The following is a 21,547-nucleotide window of genomic DNA, read 5'->3' on the forward strand; positions in this document are numbered from 1 at the left end:
ACAGTTGTTGAATTCGTTTTAATCTCCCTATCACTTGATTTTGTATCTTCTAACGGACCACAAATAAGGCTTTGTTTTGTTGTGTCGTACCAATTTTCAGCATATGAATAACCTGTATCAAAGTGTCAGACCAAATGATAACTGGGGATATTTTAGTATATTTTAGTATATTTTAGTATTTATTTGCATATTTCCGTTAGGGAGTGACTACTCTGATGTGCGCGTGTGCAGTAACTCAATTTGCCCGTGCAGTCCTTCTAAACAACGGCACTTTGGCAAAGGGTAAAGTCTACAAAACACAGTCCACGTTGTTTGTTACAGATTAGAATTTGGGAAACAGAAAACTGTATGGAGATCAAATGTTTCATCGATGAGAAAATGTTCAGAACGTAGGCCAAATTCATCTCTCTCCATCTTCTCCCACTTGCCGGCCCCTGGGCTTCCTCTCATCACCATATTTAGCAGTGAGTGGAAATGCCAACAGGATGCTTCACATTTATACATCCCGTGAAATATCTTGCTCATTGTTCTATCCGTGCCTTGAGTGTGTCAGAAAGTGGGCGTTGCAAAAGAAAGGATTGATTAACAGCAATGGTGTAACATCAGTGGGTGGATCAACAGCGATGGGTTTAACATCAGCGTTCCATTATTGCTTAGACTGGCCATAGGGTGCAGCGGGGGTCAGCTCAATGTTTATATAGCAGGCTAAGAGAACTAACATAGCAGCTGCCAAAGAAGAAGAAGAGTTTGCTCGGGTTGGAACATGCTGCAAATGGTGAACAAGAAAAAAAGGAAGAAAGTGGAACATTTTATGTATAAATATGGAGTAGGGGATTGCATATCTGGAATATCTGGTAAAGGAGAAGACGGTGGACAAGAAAAGAAGGAGAAAAGTGGAATATGTTTTGAGTGAATGGAAGATTAAGTGGTTTTGGAAGAAATTGAGGAGGAAGTTTAACGTGACGAGAGTGAGGATGAATTAACTGTGGCAGTTGCAGTGATGACTGCTGAGAAGAAGTTGAGTGTAGAGGGAAGTAGTATGGTGAGGAAGTTTGGCATTGAGTGCAAAAAGAGGGATACACTCCCAAGTACTTCAGAGATGGAACCTGGCGAGAGTGAGGATGAAGTACCTGCGGTGAGGACCCCCGAGTTCGGGCCTCATCCCGAAGATGATAAGGATGATTCAGTCCCAGTCCCAGTAAGATTTGTAGAGAGAATAGATCCTTGCATTTTGGCTGATCCATATTTTCTTAAACCTTTATTTAACTAGGCAAGTCAGTTAAGAACAAATTCTTATTTACAATGACGGCCTACCCCAGCCAAACCCGGACGACGCTGTGCCGATTGTGTACCTCCCTATGGGACTCCCAATCACGGCCGGATGTGATACAGCCTGGATTCGCACCAGGGACTGTAGTGACACCTCTTGCACTGAGATGCAGTGTCTTAGACAACTGCGCCACTCGGGGGCCCATATGTGGTGTCAGGCTGGGTGGAGGAGAGATTGGGAACCTTTGAGTTGGTGAAGGTAACTCGGAGTAGACTCATGATGATTTACTGTGTTTCCTCCACTCAGAGGGAGTGGCTGCTCCGGATTACGAGATTAGGGACAAGAATTGTGACTTGCTTAGCTCTCTGGAGCAGGGCGCCCATGAGAGGTGTTACAACGGAGTCGGCATTAAGTGTTGAGGAGGAGCAGTTGAAACTGAAGATTCCCGGTGTCTTCGACACCTGCCGTTTGGTGAGACGTAGAGCCGGTGGAGATTGTGGGGAAAATGAAAAGGCATTATCTGTCATGCTGAGTTTATATGCCAGATAAGGTCAAGGTAGGAAATGTTAGTTATCCCATGAGAGCTTTTGTTCCGAAAATATTATGGTTTTAGGTTTCAAGTGTATGGGTATGTTGCAGCAATGTGTAGGAGGGAGATGCCTAAATGTGAGAAGTGTGCAGGAGGGCATGAGACAATGGAATGTGTGGTATCTGTGGAGAAAGTTGTGTGTTAGTTGTGGGGGTGTGTGTTAGATCGGAGGTGTCCGGTGAGAGAAAGGCCGATTTGAGGTTTCCATGGTTAGAGTAATTACAGAAAGTGTTGTATGCCAAAGCAGTGAGAAAGTGTTAGAGTAAAATGGGTAGAGGGTGATGGATCCTGAGAGGATTCGTGTGAGTAGGCAGGAGAGAGTGATGGGAAGAATATGTTCTTTAGTAAGGTGGACTTTTTTTAGTGTGTATAGCCATGGTTGTCAATTGTACTGCAGGAATGGATGGAAAGTCACAGAAAATAGTGGTAGCGGTGGCAGCGGCAGAGAAGTACTTGGGATTGAGAGGATTTACTGCAGAACAGCTACAGGGGGTGTTGAGTGGTAGTGTTATGTTCTCTCAGACCGTTGGTCTGGAGTAGGACTAGATTGAAATAAATAGTGGAATTGGGTGGTGTATTGTGGTGTGGGGGCTGTGCTTTGGCAAAGTGGGTGGGGTTATATCCTTCCTGTTTGGCCCTGTCCGGGGGTGTCCTCGGATGGGGCCACAGTGTCTCCTGACCCCTCCTGTCTCAGCCTCCAGTATTTATGCTGCAGTAGTTTATGTGTCGGGGGCTAGGGTCAGTTTGTTATATCTGGAGTACTTCTCCTGTCCTATTCGGTGTCCTGTGTGAATCTAAGTGTGCGTTGTCTAATTCTCTCCTTCTCACTTTCTGACATGATGACTCTGCTGTCCCCTCTGGAGGACAGTTTCTGAGCCCTAGGATTTATGAACATTTGAACATCCCATGTTCTGATCTCCACCTGGCACAGCCCTGACATGATGACTCCTCGGAGGACCTGAGCCCTGACCATCCCCAGTCCACCTGGCTCCAGTGTGCTGCTGCTCCAGTTTCAACTGTTCTGCCTTATTATTATTCGACCATGCTGGTCATTTATGAACATTTGAACATCTTGGCCATGTTCTGTTATAATCTCCACCTGGCACAGCCAGAAGAGGACTGGCCACCCCACATAGCCTGGTTCCTCTCTAGGTTTCTTCCTAGGTTTTGGCCTTTCTAGGGAGTTTTTCCTAGCCACTGTGCTTCTACACCTGCATTGCTTGCTGTTTGGGGTTTTAGGCTGGGTTTCTGTACAGCACTTTGAGATATCAGCGGATGTACGAAGGGCTATATAAATCAATTTGATTTGATATTATTTTGTGATATTTGTTTTGAGAGGGCCAATAGTTAGCAGGGCAATTTGAATTTTTCACAATTTTGTATTACTGTATCAAAGAATTTCATGTAGTTAGGCCATGAATTGCCTCACACACCAGTACAGTAGGTGGTGGTGTATGCACCTAAAAATTGGATGCTATCCTCCAACCAAATCCCAAAGAAGAAAAATGTAGCAGGCTAGGAGAATTAACATGGCAGGTTGGGAAAATGAGGTTATTAAGGTTAGGAAAATGATTAGGCTTAGCTAAAATGCATAGCAGGTTTGGATAATTAACATGGCAGGTTAGGACAATGAGGTTATTAAGGTTAGGAAAAGAGTTAAGGCTTAGCTAAAATGCTACAGTTGTCAACGATCTACACATAGTGAAGCTCAGAGACGCAAAACTGTCTTGAGTGGCAACAAATTAGCTGATTCACTTTCCATCCACCCACTTCTGCTGATCCTCCCACTTTTGTTGACACGCCCACTTTCAGACACACTCCATGTATGCAGCCCATGACCCATGATACTCTAGATTGGAATTTTTTTAGCATTTACAGTCATAAGCTAATTTGTAGAAAGCTGTAAACATATTTATTGTATGTGCAAGCAGCTAACTCTCCCTGTTTAAGTGTTGGTACCTTTTGGGTGAGGAAAGAGTCCAATTCATCCTTAGTTTCTGTGTACATTTGTTTCCAAAAGCACACTTTCTCCTTTAACTTCACCAACCTGGGGTCTGTTTCAGTTCTCACATTCTCCCTCGTTACACACAGACATCTTAGATAGCTTCTTGTATCTACTGAACAAGAACATGTTGTCCCTATAAGCTCTCTGAAGTTTCACTCCTCTCTCCTTCTTCGCCTCTTGCCTCTTTCAAATGAGCTTTGTGCTCTTTCAGGGTGTCACATTTTTTCTCTTGATGACAAGTCGCTTTCTATCAATCACCTTTTTGAGGTTGTATTCGTCTTTCACTAGAGATATGGTGCTGCCCTCAACGTCGATGTCGGTTTCACTGGACATCACTGGTGATAGTACGCCTACACCTCTAGCATGGGGTCACTTTTTGGGGGGTTATTGGTATCAGGCAATGTAAACACTTGCTCCTGGTATGAAAGCTTCTCTGCCAAGCGGACAAACACCTTAAATGGACCCCTCACTCTTTTAAGTTTTAAAACTACTCTCTTAGAGAAGCCTATTGTCTGTTGCTCACTGTCCAGACAAAGATCAAAATACTTAGGGCTGCATATCTGTAAACTCCATCTGACTTTTTGGCCCAATCGTGAACTTCATACCTTATGCCATTTGTCAACACATGCGGGTCAAGTTTTTTATTTTCAGTAGACTTTGATTTCAAATCCAGGTCAAATCCTATTTGCTTGCAGAGAGGATAAGAGTTATTGTCGTCTTCTGTGGTAGATACTGAATTGCACTGATTTGACTCAGTACTAGTGCCTTCCCTAGCCTCCAACTAAGCATTCACTTTCCTGATTTCCTTTTGCATTAGAACATTCTTTCTGGCTTTTAACAGGAGGAGCAATCCGTGATTGATCTTGATTTTCCAGTGCATTATTATGACTCAAGACTGTAGATAGTGGTTGCAATACAGAGTGTTGGGAACAGGTGTGTCCAAACATTTGACTGGTACTGTATGTATATTTGTTTTGTTTAAATGGGTGTGTGCATGTGAGTGTGTGAGAGTTAGGCTATATGGAGGAGATTACTGAGTAGTTTGGTTCATCAGTCTGACCCCCAGTCTTCCCTTGAAGTTGTTGAGGGATGATGACGTTTTGGCAATGTGAAGATGAGAATTCCAGACTATCTCTGTATCTGATAGAGAATTGATTTATGTGAGGTGCGGCAGTGGGGAGGGTGAAGGTTATCGTGACTTGTGTTATATAGATGGATTTAAGAATTAACTTGGAAGAATCCATTGAAGGGTTTAGGTAAACTGTCTGGGAGGTATGAGTATTTGTAGATGAAAGTGCATAATGGGGGTACATTAATGTCGTAAATATAGAAGATATTGAGTTTCTTAAATAAAAGGTGCAGATGGCGCCAGGTAATTAGAGGGGGGAGGCTAGTCTTGCAAATGTATTTTGTATGATGAGTAATTTGTGTAGGTAGGTGGAATACAGTGCATTTGGAAAGTATTCAGACCCCTTGACTTTTTCCACACTTTGTTACCTTACAGCCTTATTTCTAAATGGATTAAATCATTTTTCCTCATCTACACACAATACCCCATTTTATTTGCACATTTATAAAAAAAAATGAAATATCACATTTAAAAAGTATTCAAATCAAATGTTTTAATTGTCACATGTGCTGAATACAACAGGTTACAGTGAAATGCTTTACAAGCCCTAAAAACTTATTCGTGATCAGTGTCCCTTCCACGGGACGGTTGAGCTAACATAGGCTAATGCGATTAGCATGAGGTTGTAAGTAACAAGAAAATTTCCCAGGACATAGACATATCTGATATTGGCAGAAAGCTTAAATTATTGTTAATCTAACTGCATAGTCCAATTTACAGTAGCTATTACAGTGAAATAATACCATGCTATTGTTGTATGAGAGTGCACAATTTTGAACATTAAACGTTATTAATAAACAAATTAGGCATATTTGGGCAGTCTTGATACAACATTTTGAACCGAAATGCAATGGTTCATTGTATCAGTCTAAAACGTTCACATATACTGCTGCATCTAGTGGCCAAAATGTATATTGCACCTAGGCTGGATTATGGCCTTTCTCTTGCATTTCAAAGATGATGGTACAAAAATAAATACAAAATAAAGTTTTTTTTCTTTGTATTATCTTTTACCAGATTTGTGTTATATTCTCCTACATTCCTTTCACATTTCCACAAACTGCAAAGTGTTTCCTTTCAAATGGTACCAAGAATATGCATATCCTTGCTTCAGGGCCAGATTTGAGTATGTCATTTCAGGCGGGGGAAAAAAGGGTTGGATCATTATTAACCAACAATGCAGTTAAGAATAAAAGTGTTAAGTATTTACTAAAATAAGCTAAAGTAAAAAACAAATAAATGAAATTAAAAAACAAAAATAACAAATAAATTACCCAGCTAACAAGGAACGTAACAGACATTTGTAACGTTCCCCATTAAGTCTTGTAGACGTACTGAATGTCATAGCCCGTTTGGGACATTATAGGCACATTCATAATGTTTCTAATAAGTATTATAGAGGTTATAAATATCCGGTCGCTATACAGACATCATGAGAACATTAACACATTAAATGTTCTGAATATCATGTTAATTGGAGATATACTTGTCAGGACCCGGTTACAAACCCGGGTCTCCGGAGTGAAAAACAGTCACTAAACCAACTGAGCCACAAATAGTCAGCAGAACCCAGAAGATGAGGCAGACACAGCAGTACTTGAGACGGTGTATTTAATGAAGTAAAAAGTGAAGTTCTTCAGGAAAACATGTAACTCCAAAACCTCAAAAGGAATTCCACAAGAACAAAGGCAATCCTCCAAGACAAAAAGGCAAATCCACAAGGTGGAAGGCACAGCACAAAAAGCCTCAAAAGATACTCAAAAACAAACAAACAAGAACAAAAAACAGAACTCTACAAGCGAGTCCACCGGGATCAACAAGCGTTCACAGAGTACTAGGGCTGGGCGCTAACATACAAACACAGAGCAAAGAACTGAGTAAAACAAAGGGTTTAAATACAATCAGGGGAAACGAGGCACAGGTGCAAATAATAATGGGGATCAAGGGAAAACAAAAGGTCAAAAGGCACAATGGGGGCATCTAGTGACCAAAAACCGGAACAACCCTGGCCAAATCCTGACAATACTAGGAACATTTCATGACATTAGATTTAGAGTTATGGTTTGTCTTCATACAACGTTACACTCAGAATGATACAAATAAATTTTGGAACGTCGTCTGTAAGTCAAGTGGTGGTACACTTGTAGTGTTGTCTTTCTAAGTGTGTAGGAACATTTGTTATATTCTTAACAAGTACTTTAGACATTCTGAATGTCAGGACACTTTGGTGACATTGTAGTAGTATTTGTAACATTCACAGAAGGTTCCTAAAATGTACTGAATGTCTGGTCACTATGGCAATATTTTACATAACGTTCCCAATGAGTCTAGTAGATGTTGTGAATGTCAGATCCCTACATGTCAGGATATCATAGTAACCCAGCTCAGAAAATTACATTTGAGGACGTGACCACAAAGTTATTTTAGTCCCCACATAAGTCATGATAACATTATTGTGAAACGTGCCTTGTTACGCAGCTGTGGTGTCAGCTGACAAAAGTTACGTCTAAAGTCTTTTCATGACGTTGAAATGTCATGGATCTTAAATAGCTAAATGACGTTATTTAGTAATGTCATAAGAGATGTCCATTGTCAGTTAGTCGAGTGGTGGTGTACTTGTAACATTTGAATTTCTGACTACATATGAGTATCAGTTACGTTTTCAGTAAGACTTCAGGACACTTTGGTGACATTTTAGTAGTATTTGTAACGTTCACAGAAGGTTCCTGAAATGTGCTAATTGTCAGGTCACTTTGGCAATATTCTACATAACATTCCCCAATGAGTCCAGTGAATGTCAGATCACTTTTGGGATATCAAAAGGACATTTAGGAATGTTCCTTTGAGAGCCCTGGTGTTTCTCCAAACAACATTGCAGTGTTACTCAAAAGACTTCGGAATATATATTTATTGTGCAGTACGTCCCTTACTGATCTATATGTCCCATTTTCTTTCTGAGCATAAGGGGACATTATAAAAACATTTTTTTAAGTCTATGCAAGTTAAAAAATTACTTAAACAATATGATGATTTTGGTGACATTTTGGGAATCTTCATAACATTCCCAGTTAGTCCTTTCAATGTTCTAAATGTCAGGTGAATGTTGGGATATAACAATTCAGAGTGTTTGGTATAGAGCCATGCATAGTTACATCTAAAGTTGCAATGAGAATTATACATAGACATAATGGAACATTGTCAGTAGGGCAAGTGGTGGTATATCTGACTACATATGGATATTACTTACGTTTCCAGAAAGTACTTTGGAGGTTCTGAATGTCAGGACACTTTGGTGACATTGTAGTAATTGTAATGTTCACAAAAAGTTCCTCAAATGTACAGCATGTCGGACTACTTTGTGAATATCCAAAAGAACATTTTGAAATGTTCATTTGAGAGTTGTGATGTGTCTACAAACAACGTTGCAATTGTGTTACTAAAGAAACATTGGAAATTGTTACTTAACATCTTTCTAAACATTTCATAATGTTAACAGAGATATATACATAAAGTAATAAATATCCATTCTGGAATATATACACTTAAAGTAAATACAGTGTTTATCATAATACATATATTAAAACAATACTAAATCAAATAAACATAAAGTAAAATGTTGCTAGGGCTGTCCTTTGTCTATTCTCTAAAGAAGACATGCAGGAAAAGTCAGGAATTTAAGTATCCACCTTAACTTGAATGTGGCACAATGCAGCTTTGCTTTCATGTCAGGGACCAGATTGCCAATGGCCATGGATGACAGCCTGCATGGACCCTGGAGAGTGCTGCTTGTGGTTGTGGATCCATGTGAAGTTGTTCCATGTGTAACGGAGTAGCCCTGTGTGTGAATAAACTTGAAACCGAGCGAGGATAAATACCTGACTGCTCCACAGTAGTCTTGTAGCATGACTTAAATGTAAATGTAAATGTACTCTGGGGAGGAGCTGGTCTTGGAACCCATCTCCAAATACAGTTGAAGTCAGAAGTTTACGTACACTTAGGTTGGAGTCATTAAAACTTGTTTTTCAACCCCTCCACAAATTTCTTGTTCACAAACTATAGTTTTGGCAAGTCGGTTAGGACATCTACATTGTGCATGACAAGTCATTTTTTCAATAATTATTTACAGACAGATTATTTCACTTATAATTCACTTTATCACAATTCCAGTGGGTCAGAGGTTTACATACACTAAGTTGACTGTGCCTTTCAACAGATTGGAAAATTCCAGAAAATTATGTCATGGATTTAGAAGCTTCTGATACGCTAATTGACATAATTTGAGTGAATTGGAGGTGTACCTGTGGATGTATTTCAAGGCCTACCTTCAAACTCAGTGCCTCTTTGCTTGACATCATGGGAAAATCAAAAGAAATCAGCCAAGATCTCAGAAAACAATTGTAGACCTCCATAAGTCTGGTTCATCCTTGGGAGCAATGTCCAAATGCCTGAAGGTACCACATTAATTTGTACAAACAATAGTACGCAAGTATAAACACCATGGGACCACGCAGCAGTCATACCGCTCAGGAAGGAGACGCGTTCTGTCTCCTAGAGGTATACGTACTTTGTGTGCGAAAAGTGTAAATCAATCCCAGAAAAACAGCAAAGGACCTTGTGAAGATGCTGGAGGAAACAAGTACAGAAGTATCTATATCCACAGTAAAACGAGTCCTCTATCGACATAACCTGAAAGTCCACTCAGCAAGGAAGAAGCCACGGCTCCAAAACCGTCATAAAAAAGCCAGACTACGGTTTGCAACTGCACACGGGGACAGATATTGTACTTTTTGGAGAAATATCTTCTGGTCTGATGAAACAAAAATAGAACTGTTTGGCCATAATGACCACTGTTATGTTTGGAGGAAAAAGGGGAGGCTTATAAACCGAAGAACACCATCCCAACCGTGAAGCACGGGGGTGGCAGCATCATGTTGTGGGGGTGATTTGCTGCAGGAGGGACTGGTGCACTTCACAAAATAGATGGCATCATGAGGGAGGACAATTATGTGGATATATTGAAGCAACATCTCAAGACATCAGTCAGGAAGTTCAAGCTTGGTCGCAAATGGGTCTTCCAAATGGACAATGACCCCAAGCATACTTCCAAAGTTGTGGCAAAATGGCTTAAGGACAACAAAGTCAAGGTATTGATTGGAGTGCCCATCACAAAGTCCTGACCTCAATCCCATAGAAAATTTGTGGGCAGACCTGAAAAAGCGTGTGCGAGCAAGGAGGCCTACACACCTGACTCAGTTACACAAGCCCTGTCAGGAGGAATGGGCCAAAATTCACCCAACTTATTGTGGGAAGCTTGTGGAAGGCTACCCGAAACGTTTGACCCAAGTTAAACAATTTAAAGGCAATGCTACCAAATAGTAATTGAGTGTAAACTTCTCACACACTGGGAATGTGATGAAAGAAACAAAAGCTGAATTAAATCATTCTCTCTACTATTATTCTGACATTTCACATTCTTAAAATAAAGTGGTGATCCTAGCTGACCTAAGACAGGGAATTTTTACTAGGATAAATGTCAGGAATTGTGAAAATGGAGTTTAAATGTATTTGGCTAGGGTGTATGTAAACTTCTGACTTCAACTGTAGGTATGTAGCAGTTTGGGTCTAGAGTGTCTCCCCCTTTGAAGAGGGGGGTGACAGCGGCAGCGGCAGCTTTTCAATCTTTGGGGATCTCAGACGATACGAAAGAGAGCTTGAACAGGCTAGTAATAGTGGTTGCAACCATTTCGGCTGATAATTTTAGAAAGAGAGGGTCCAGATTGTCTAGCCCGCCTGATTTGTAGGGGTCCAGATTTTGCAGCTCCTTCAGAACATCAGCTATCTGGATATGGGGAGGCTTGGGCAAGTTGAAGTGAGGTGTGCAGGGCTGTTGACCAGGGTAGGGGTGGCCAGGTGGAAAGCATGTAGACAAATGCTTATTGAAGTTCTCAATTATCGTGGATTTATCGGTGGTGACAATGGTTCCTAGTCTCAGTGCAGTAGGCAGCTGGGAGGAGGTGCTCTTATTCTCCATGGACTTTACAGTGTCCCAGAACTTTTTGGAGTTTGTGCTACAGGATGCAAATTTCTGTTTGAAAAAGCTAGCCTTTGCTTTCCTAACTGCCTGTGTATATTGGTTCCTAACTTCCTTGAAAAGTTGCATATTGCGTGGGCTATTCAATGCTAATGCAGTACGCCACAGGATGTTTTTGTGCTGGTCAAGGGCAGTCAGATCTGGAGTGAACCTCGGGCTATATCTGTTCCTGGTTCAATTTATTTTTAATGGGGCATGCTTATTTAAGATTGTGAGGCAAGCACTTTTAAAGAATAACCAAGCATCTTTTACTGACACAATGAGGTCAATATCCTTCCAGGATACCCGGGCCAGGTCAATTAGAAAGGCCTGCTGCCTGAAGTGTTTTAGGGAGCGTTTGACAGTGATGACAGGTGGTCGTTTGACCACAGACCCATTACGGACGCAAGCAATGAGGCAGTCATTGCTGAGACAGCAGTTTTTTTTTGGAGGGCAGGTTGGTTAGAATATCTATGAGGGTGCTTGTGTTTATGGTTTTGGGGTTGTACCTGGTAGGTTCATTGATCATTTGTGTGAGATTGAGGACATCAAGCTTAGATTGTAGGATGGCCGGGGTGTTAAGCATGTCCCAGTTTAGGTCACCTAACAGCACAAGCTCTGAAGATAGATGGGGGGCAATCAATTTACATATGGTGTCCAGGGCACAGTTGGGGGCAGAAGGTGGTCTATAGAAAGCATCAATGGTGAGAGACTTGTTTCTGGGAAGGTGGATTTTTAAAAGTAGAAGTTCAAATTGTTTGGGCACAGACCTGAATAGTAAGACAGAACTCTGCTGGCTATCTCTGCAGTAGATTGCAACTCCACTCCCTTCGGTAGTTCTATCTTGTCAGAAAATGTTATAGTGAGGGATGGAAATTTCAGGGGTTTTGGTGGCCTTCCTAAGCCAGGATTCAGACACGACTAGGACATCAGGGTTGGCAGAGTGTGCTAAAGCAGTGAATAAAACAAATTTCGGGAGGAGGCTTCTAATGTTAACATGCATGAAACCAAGGCTTTTACGGTTATTCTCCACACTGGCTATTATTCTATTGAGCCCTGCCCCCAAACAACATATTTTGTTTGGTCTGGACAGGACCAATCACAGATAATCAGAAGTCACAATCACAAGTTTGCCACATAGTACAGCACAGTAGAGCACAGTGCAATATAGTTTGGCACAGTACAGTACAGTACTGTACAATAAAATTTGGTACAGTAAAGTAGAGTTCAGTACAGTAGTTTTAATACAGTAGTGAACTACAGTACAGTATAATACAGTAAATGATACTGTGCTCTACTTAAGTGTGTGCCACTGTACTAAATTCTACTGTACAGAACTATATTGCACTGATTTATACTCTACTTTGTGTACTTCTGTGCTGTCCAAACTTCTGAAACAGACTTGGCCATGCGGTAAAGGAGACACATTTCCAAAAAAAGGCTTTTGAGGTCGGCTTTTCTCCCATTTGATGGGTGTGGCGACGTGTGGCCTGATTAATATTGGTGTGGTCATTCGAAATCGCAAAATATGTTCAGCACGCCATACACAATCGTCCTGTGGTTGTTCAGTACAGTTTCCGTTGAATTAAACTCTCTACACTATTCAGTTGTACTGAATGCACACCTGGTCTACTCAGAATTCGTCCATCAAGAGTATTTCCTTGAATATCCCATGCCTTGCATTTGGCATACACCTATATATAGATGACCTCTCGGACACGACACATCCATCGTCTCTTGCCCGTCCATCGTCTCTCAGCCTGAAGACGATATTGACAACCATTAGGAAATTCTGAAGTATCTGTGGATGTGTAGGGGTTCACGCTGTTGCAACATGGTAGATATGGGATCAAAACTGGCAAACCAGGTGCTTGCTATGATCTGCTATGATCCTTGTCACGTCGTTAGTCTCTCACACTAGTTTTGATCATGGCTGTACTGCTATTTTTCTCATAGTCTTCTATTTACCTGTAGATAACACTCAATTATTTCATTATTGTATTTTATTGGAATTATATGACTGGACAATGTGAGGTGGTGGCTGCATGCATGCTATATTGGGTCAGTTTGTAATTCAAGCCTATTTCGTAAAATTGCTTCATTAATCCTAGTCCAGATCTATCCATTTATTGATTACATTTCTTCATCTATCAAATCCCCTCATGTAGACCTATACCCCAATCCCCTTATAGAGAGCAACATAATATTTCGTGTCTGAATGTAGCCTACTCGTTTATCGATTTATTTGAAGCATTTTGGCATCACAGCATATTTTATTAATTTTAAGATTTGCATGATCATTTTTAAAAGTATATGAGTAATGTGTGCAACTGGTGGATGTCGACTGTGTTCTCTCGCTTGAGAATCCAGTTTGAGAACCCCTGGACTTCACCAAAGCGTTTAAGCATTGTGATTGCCAACTCATCTCTTTGGATTTCTCATCTTCTACACAGCGCAGATGTGTGGCCACTTGGTTTATGATTTGCCGAATGGACACCTGCGCTTTTATGCATATATTTATACATATTTTCTGATAAAATGATTGACAACCATGACCCGAAAATGTTTTGACTGTCCATGGGTAGGCTATGCCTAAAATATGGGAAACGTGTCCCCCCACACGTGAGGAATTATGCATTGAGACACTCTTCCCAATTTCGATGTCTACGCGATCTACCGCCGACTCTGTGATGCTGAGCGGCCGTGGGCCTGTGCAGCGCGCAATCCATTTCGATTTACAGTACCACAATCACAGCAGCCCTCCTGCGGATGTTAAATTGAACACGATCTACCGCTGTCAGGCGGACGTCGGCGAGATGTATGTGTCGCGTCTGGGATGTAAATATAGCCTTTTCTTTTGCTGGCTTTCTCTAAGAACTCCCCCTGTTCTGCCACCAATTTGCGCGCATCGCCCTTGTGCCGCAAACACAGAAAGGGGTCTATAGTCCGATGAATAAAATAAAACTGAGGGATTGTAGGCGGGACGTATACTGTGGCCCATATATACAGGAAATTGTGGTCGAAGGGGAAGGAAGATCGCCAGCAAAATAAAACGTTTTCGTTGTCTCGTCACAGTTCTGGCTGTACAATGGATTGGAAGGGAGATACTGGCGTAAGTTGAACTTTACAGTGATTCTTGATTGAAGAGGAATGGAATCATTGTTTTCTATTCAGAGCGTTGCTAAAATAGCCAGCCTGTGTAGCGACTGATAGTTAGCTGCTTCCTGAACTGGCAGCAAGTTTGGTGGAAATGCCACTGAGAAGAGGCAGCAGTCATGCACGCCAAGGCGAGCTAACGTTAGCTTGCTAATAACGTTAAAATAACTAAACTGGCACTGATCAGTAGGCATGTAATGTCAGATTACCAACAACGTTTCAGACAACTGTCACCGTCTATGCATCTGGCGTTAGTATAGCTAGCTAGGTTGGTTTGGTAGCTGTATCACAACCGGCGGTGATTGGGAGTCCCATAGGGCGGCGCACAATTTGGCCAGCGTCGTCCGGGTATTTACCGGTGAAGAGGCCGTCATTGTAAATACAAATGTGTTCTTAATTGACTTGCCTAGTTAATAATTGTATTTATTTTAATATCTGGATATGTGTGCCGTAGAACTGGGAAACTGTATTAGTTAGCTAGCTTCCTAACAAAGCTGCAGTATAACTAGTTTAGCTAGGTTTGATAACTGGTGGGATCAAGTCACTATTGTTCGAGTCACTAGGTCTGTGTCCCAGGAAGAACAGGTCGAGTCAAGGCCAAATCGTGTATTGTTAGAGAGAGTAGAGTCCAGTCAAGTTTTTTAAATATTTTTTTTTATATCTAAAATTAAGGGGGGAAAAGCAATATTTATTGAAACTACCACACAGCCCTGTTCATTATGTTGTCTACAACATATTTTGATTATGTAATTCTGAATTATTATTTTTTTACAATACATTTCAAATGCACGTTTCATAAGTTTATTTTCTAAATGATATACCAAAATACCATTAGGCCAATGCTAGTAATGAGCCCAATTTGACTGGAGCGCAGAGCAAGTTTCCCTAAAGCTGGAGCGCTCACATCACCATCCCCAGTGGCTCTGCAAACAGTGAGAGGTGTTTCTCCGCTGCTGGCCTGCTCTCCAGGCACCATCACATGAGCCTGAATCTACAGACTGTCCAAAACTCATGTTTCTAAAAGTGAATTCAAAGGCACTGTTGGCTGAGCCTAATATTTTAATTTTTATGTAATTCTAAACAAAGTCAGTCTATATGCACCATTTATAGACAAAGTCACGATTTCATACAACAAAATGGTTAAATGCTGAGCGCTTAATGTTCCTGCCAGCCTAGTGTGTCGCACTCGCAAATGCTTCACAATGTATTTATTTGTAGGCTTATAGCCTTGAAATAATTTAAATAGGCAAAACAAATATAGCCTCAATAATTCATATTCCTTCCTTCTCTGGCTCCTGACCTATTTAGTGTTTATATGCTGTTTAATACTTACAATATTTATAATTATGAGTGCTTCTTAGTCACCTTTTCATGTTTATTAAAATACTTTTTATTAAAGTCTTATGGCCTGGTTTTAATACTTCAAAACCCAAATGGTAGGTCCAGGTAGTCCACAAAAATAGATGGGAGTTGGTTAAATGGTGATTTAAATTTTTATTTAAAAAAACAACATTTTTTTAAACGAATGTAGCAGATGTTACAAGTGATTGGAATGGAGTTTTGAGTGGCATTTCTGACCGCTTAACTCTACTCACATACTCTGCTTGATGCCTCATTGCTGGTGAGCTTGCAAAGTAAACCATTTCTATTTTTGATTACCAAACCATTTTTGGAGCTGAATATTTATTTACGGTAATCCTCTCCCTACAATTGGGCACCCGATCCAATAACTGTACAGCAAGTCATTGTTAGTATTCGATATCAAGTAGGGATACCATGTCGCTTCTCTGGAGTCCAGAGCAAGCAGAATCATACGGCCCATCTACCTGTATGCAGTGAAGATTGCAGGATCGGAAGGAAGGCATGGTCTGTCTGCACCACACTATCACTTTGGAAGGCTGCCTGCCTGTGGAATGCTCATTGCCAACTGGGGAGGCCTTTTCTTCCTCACAAATACTGCAATTAACATGCCAGATTATGTTACTTCTTCATCCCATAATATTGAAGGCAGTGCAATGTTAGAGCCAGTGGTTTAGTGGTGCCTGGAAAAGTGTGTATACTCAACACTTTCTCATATTATTAAAATAGATAAATGAGACTGAAATTCACAGGTTTCAGATTATTCCCCCCAAAATTCAGTCACACACTTTTAATAGCAAAATAACTAAATGGAATGTTCTAAATCCACAACAATGTTTAAACCACATCAGGAGAACACTTTTGAGGTCTTGAAAAAAATCTAAGAAATGTATTTGAGTGTAGTTACCCTTTAATTAAACTGCAGGCACCTAGCACTGTTTGGTTAATTGTTTCGGTAGTACACATGAGAGGGAGTTTGCATCACAAATTGGCACTGGATTGATGCAAATAATCATGATATCATTCTGCAAGGCATGGGCTCATTTTGTAGCTAAACTCAGCAAAAAAAGAAATGTCCTATTTTCAGGACCCTGACTTTCAAAGATCATTTGTAAAAATCCAAATAACTTCACAGATCTTCATTGTAAAGGGTTTTAACACTGTTTCCCATGCTTGTTCAATGAACCATAAACAATTAATGAACATGCACCTGTGGAACAGTCGTTAAGACAATAACAGTTATCAGACGGTAGGCAATTCTGGTCACAGTTAAGGAAACTAGTGACACTAAAGTGGCCTTTCTACCGACTCTGAAAACCCCCAAAAGAAAGATTCCCAGGGTCCCTGCTCATCTGTGTGAATGTTCCTTAGGCATGCTGCAAGGAGGCATGAGGACTGCAGATGTGGCCAGGGCAATAAATTACAATGTCCAATTTGAGAGGCCTAAGACAGCGCTACAGGGAGACAGAACAAACAGTTGATCGTCCTCACAGTGGCAGACCACGAGTAACAACACCTGCACAGGATCGGTACATCCAAACATCACACCTGCGGGACAGGTACAGGATGGCAACAACAACTCCCCGAGTTACACCAGGAATGCACAATCCCTCCTCCAGTGCTCAGACTGTCCGCAATAGGCTGACAGAGGCTGGACTGAGGGCTTGTAGGCCTGTTGTCTGGTCCTCACCAGACATCACCGGCAACAACGTCACCTATGGGCACAAACCCACCGTCGTTGGTACCAGGCAGGACTGGAAAAAAGTGCTCTTCACTGACGAGTCATGGTTTTGTCTCACCAGGGGTGATGGTCGGATTCACGTTTAATCGTCGAAGGCATGGCCGTTACACCTAGGCCTGTACTCTGGAGCGGGATCGATTTGGAGGTGGAGGGTCCATCATGGTCTGGGGTGGTGTGTCACAGTATCATCAGACTGAACTTGTTGTCTTTGCAGGCTATCTCAACGCTGTGCATTACTGGGAAGACATCGTCCTCCCTCATGTGGTACCCTTCCTGCAGGCTCATCCTGACATGACCTTCCAGCATGACAATGCCACCAGCCATACTGCTCATTCTGTGCGTGATTTCCTGCAAGACAGGAATGTCATTGTTCTGTCATGTCCAGTGACGAGCCTGAATCATCCTACTGAGCATGTCTGAGACCTGTTGGATCGGAGGGCCATTACCCTCAGAAATGTCCGGGAAGAGTGGGGTAACATCTCACAGCAAGAATTGGTGCAGTCGATGAGGATACTCATTGTTACTTTTGATTTTGACCCCCCCCCTTTGTTCAGGGACACATTCCATTCCTGTTAGTCACTGAACTTGTTCAGTTTGTCTCAGTTGTTGAATCTTGTTATGTTCATACAAATATTTACTCATGTTAAGTTTGCTGAAAATGAACGCAATTGACAGCGGATGTTTATTTTTTTTGCTGAGTTTATTAACATTTAATTGAAGGGTTTTGGGATAGCATCCATCTACCAGAAGACTGTTAGGCCTATCAATAGCATTGATATATTTTTCCTGTTCCTTAATTGTTTGAAACCTGGATGTTTTTACTTCACATTATCAGTCATGTCTTACGAAGAAGTAATACTTTTTCAACATTTAAGCTACATATTCTGATATGTTCCATCAGCCTTATTAATTGATATGGTGTTTACTTCCACTACACTAGCCTACTTAGATACACATTGTGGGTATTAAGAAGTGAGTATACGCAATGCCTACCAAAAGAAGTGTGTCTACGGAGTATACCTGCGTATTAGTGCTTTCTGAGGTCAGTTCAGTTTCTGTTTGTTGTTAAAAAATAATCACGGTTTTCGATTTAGTTTTTGCCACGAAATGCATTGTGAGTTGAATGTATTAACGAGACAGAATAATACAATTAATAAGTCTCGTGATGGTAGTGACTGTCTGTTACTGCTTATCACTTATTCACATTACTTTAATAAAATACTTGTTTTAAAACATTTATTTCATTCCAAGTCATCTCATCTCTATAGAGCTGCTGTCTTAACAAAATCACAATTTTAGTAGTTCTTCAAAGGTAATAGGGAATGCTTTTATGACTGCTGAATACCAACTATCAATCACTTAGATCATGCATTTTAAGGCTTGCAAAGCAACTGCTTTCTATCTCCCTCGAATTGTATATTCTCTTTCATTTTTTTTCCTTAGGTGGTCAAGTGTGATTCATCACTCCAGAGAACACGTTTCCACTGCTCCAGAGTCCAATGGAGGCGAGCTTTACACGATTCCAGCCAACGCTTGGCATTGCACATGGTGATCTTAGGCTTGTTCGGCTGCTCGGCAATGAAACCCGTTTCATGAAGCTCCCGACAAACAGTTATTGTGCTGATGTTGCTTCCAGAAGCAGTTTGGAACTCTGTAGTGGTGTTGCAACCAAGGACAACGATTTTTACGCGCTTCAGCACTCGGTGGTACCGTTCTGTGAGCTTGTGGCCTACCACTTCGCGGCTGAGCCGTTGTTGCTCCTAGATGTTACCACTTCACAATAACAGCATTTACAGTTGGCCCGGGGCAGTTCTAGCAGGGCAGACATTTGACGAATGGACTTGTTGGAAAGGTGGCGTCCTATGATGGTGCCACGTTGAAAGTCACTGAGCTCTTCAGTAAGACCATTCTGCTGCCAATGTTCGTCTATGGAGATTGCATGGTTGTGTGCCCAATTGTTTTTACACCTGTCAGCAACGGGTGTGTCTGAAATAGCCGAATCCACTAATTTGAAGGGGTGCCCACATACGTGTGTGTGTATGTATACAAAAATACAGATGGTAGGCTTTATGAAGCCTATTAAAAAAAAAAAAAATTATCCCACTCGCAACTCCCCAAAACCTCCCCAATTTGAGAACCCCTGCGCTAGCTCACCCAACCTGAGCATGTTTGCTGCTCCTATCAGAGAGCTGTATGAGTTTCACTAGCCAATCCATGGAGAGACTGTTACAAAACCTGTCCAGATAATTTCAAGTCATCAGTCTCAAGTCGAGTCTCCAGTTACTTTATATCACGTCGACTCTCAAGTCAGCAAATTTGTGACTTGAGTCCAAGTCATCCGACTCGAGTCTACACTGCTATTTGTGGTCCAACTCCGTACAGTAACTGAGGATATTTGTTTGTGTTTGTGCCTTATTTTATAGATATTGCATTCTATAGATATTGCTATTGGGGTAGTTTGTACAGTATTCCATTATGCCAAGAGGTCCCGTTAGAAACATGTCTTGAATGATGACCAATTCATCAGTGATGTTTAGGTTCAAAGCCCAGTTTGGTTAATAACCCATGTTAGTATATTGGCTTGGTATTGTAGCTACTAAGAGAGCAGTAACCCTTGGTTTGGTGACTTGGAGGATGGTACATTGTGCATACCAGGGATTGACATTAAAGTCTGAAAGGCTTTATGCCACCGGGCATGTCAGGAGTATTTTTTTATTATGTTTTGGTTGCCCGAAGATTATCACTTGCCCGAAAATCTAAATGAGCTATTTACACTCAGTTTCATGATGCCTGCATTTCACCAGTGCACTCACACAGGGGAGGAATCAGAAATCACTAACGGAATAATTTTATTTTGGTTCTCAGTATTAAAAAAAAAGAGCTCAACTTGCCCGATTTGACATATATTGTAATTTCCATGTAAAAGGACCCATGAGACCAACATGTGAAGTTCATAGTAGCATGTCAAATGAAAGCTAAGTCTATATGTTTGAGAAATTAAGGCATATATACAGGTTTCTACCATTTTCTATCCTAAAAATGTGGAATAAGATGGTCAAACAGCTGGAAAATAGGTATTTTTAGAAAACATCTACCAGAAAAAGTCTGAAGGTATTAGAAATACACCATACTAATGAAGAAAAGATCCCTCACGACTAATATCAACACTTATATTTCGTTTTGATCAAATGATTTGCCTTCTTTAAGTTTAAGAAACATTGCCTTGTGCCTTGAGATTCTATTAACCAAAAACCCACTTATTGTATCTTTTAAGATAGTTCCTTATTTCTCTCCCTCATGAGGGAGGGTAACGACATTTCGCAGAAGTAACAAAGTAGACCTATCAATCAATGTTTTTACTAATATCAATTTTGTTTATGAATTAAGTGTTTTTCAAACTAAATTGGCTACCAAATCGGTAACAGAATTACTGCAATTGAATTTGCCACAATGAGATTATAGTAGTCAAACCACAGTTGGGTTCACAAGTTTGGACAGCACAGTAGTGGAGTACATTCATGTACTGTACTGAACTCTGTACTATGTTGAGCTATACTTTGTTGAGCTATACTTTGTTGAGCTATACTTTGTTGAGCTATACTTTGATGTCCAAACTTGTGAAAAATAGATGTCTATGATTAGTTCAGATTTGTCCTGACCAACCTATTTTTGTCTTGTTTTGGGGCAAAGCTCATTAAAATAATTGCCATCATTGTAAATAAGAATTTGTTCCGAACTGACTTGCCTAGTTAAATAAATAAAAACATTTTTGAATTACTAGTGTGTAGAATAATACCCACGTATGCAAAGGAGGATATTGCATATTTCTACCTTTTTTTGTACCTATTTAGGATACATTACCATGAAGAGTGACATAATTAAGCATTTCTGTGGAGTACAGATCAGGGACCCATGATTAAATTCCGTTACCGCAATTCCGTTACAAAGTGTAAATCCACTTCACTTACTGTAGTTAAATAACCAAAAATATATTTTATTTTAAAAGTTAATGTGTCATATCACAGCTGACGCCCCATTTCATTCTGCAAACATCGTTGAATCTTAATTCGGAGCCTATTCTGAGATTTCAATGTTTGTTTGGCATACATTTTTTTGAGTCTCAGTGTAATTTGGTTACCATGGTATTGCCTTAATGCCATAAATTGTCTGTCTTTCACGTAAACAATAGGGAGGAACCCGAAAGATCAGGCTACTGGAATTCTTTGCA

The 21,547-nt window shown here is 40.7% G+C and overlaps 1 protein-coding gene across 1 annotated transcript in view; it reads left to right on the forward strand.

Moving 5' to 3' along the window:
- Nucleotides 1–13,864: 13,864 nt before the first annotated feature.
- LOC124035913 (putative palmitoyltransferase ZDHHC13) overlaps nucleotides 13,865–21,547 on the forward strand; it is a 28,919-nt gene continuing 21,236 nt past the window's right edge. The window contains exon 1 of the mRNA XM_046349796.1: nucleotides 13,865–14,175. Within this exon, the coding sequence (XP_046205752.1) occupies nucleotides 14,152–14,175 (24 nt within the window). The 5' untranslated portion in view covers nucleotides 13,865–14,151. The remainder of the gene's footprint in view (nucleotides 14,176–21,547) is intronic.

Source organism: Oncorhynchus gorbuscha, linkage group LG05 (genome assembly GCF_021184085.1).
Source record: "Oncorhynchus gorbuscha isolate QuinsamMale2020 ecotype Even-year linkage group LG05, OgorEven_v1.0, whole genome shotgun sequence".
In the NCBI taxonomy this organism is placed as follows: domain Eukaryota; kingdom Metazoa; phylum Chordata; class Actinopteri; order Salmoniformes; family Salmonidae; genus Oncorhynchus; species Oncorhynchus gorbuscha.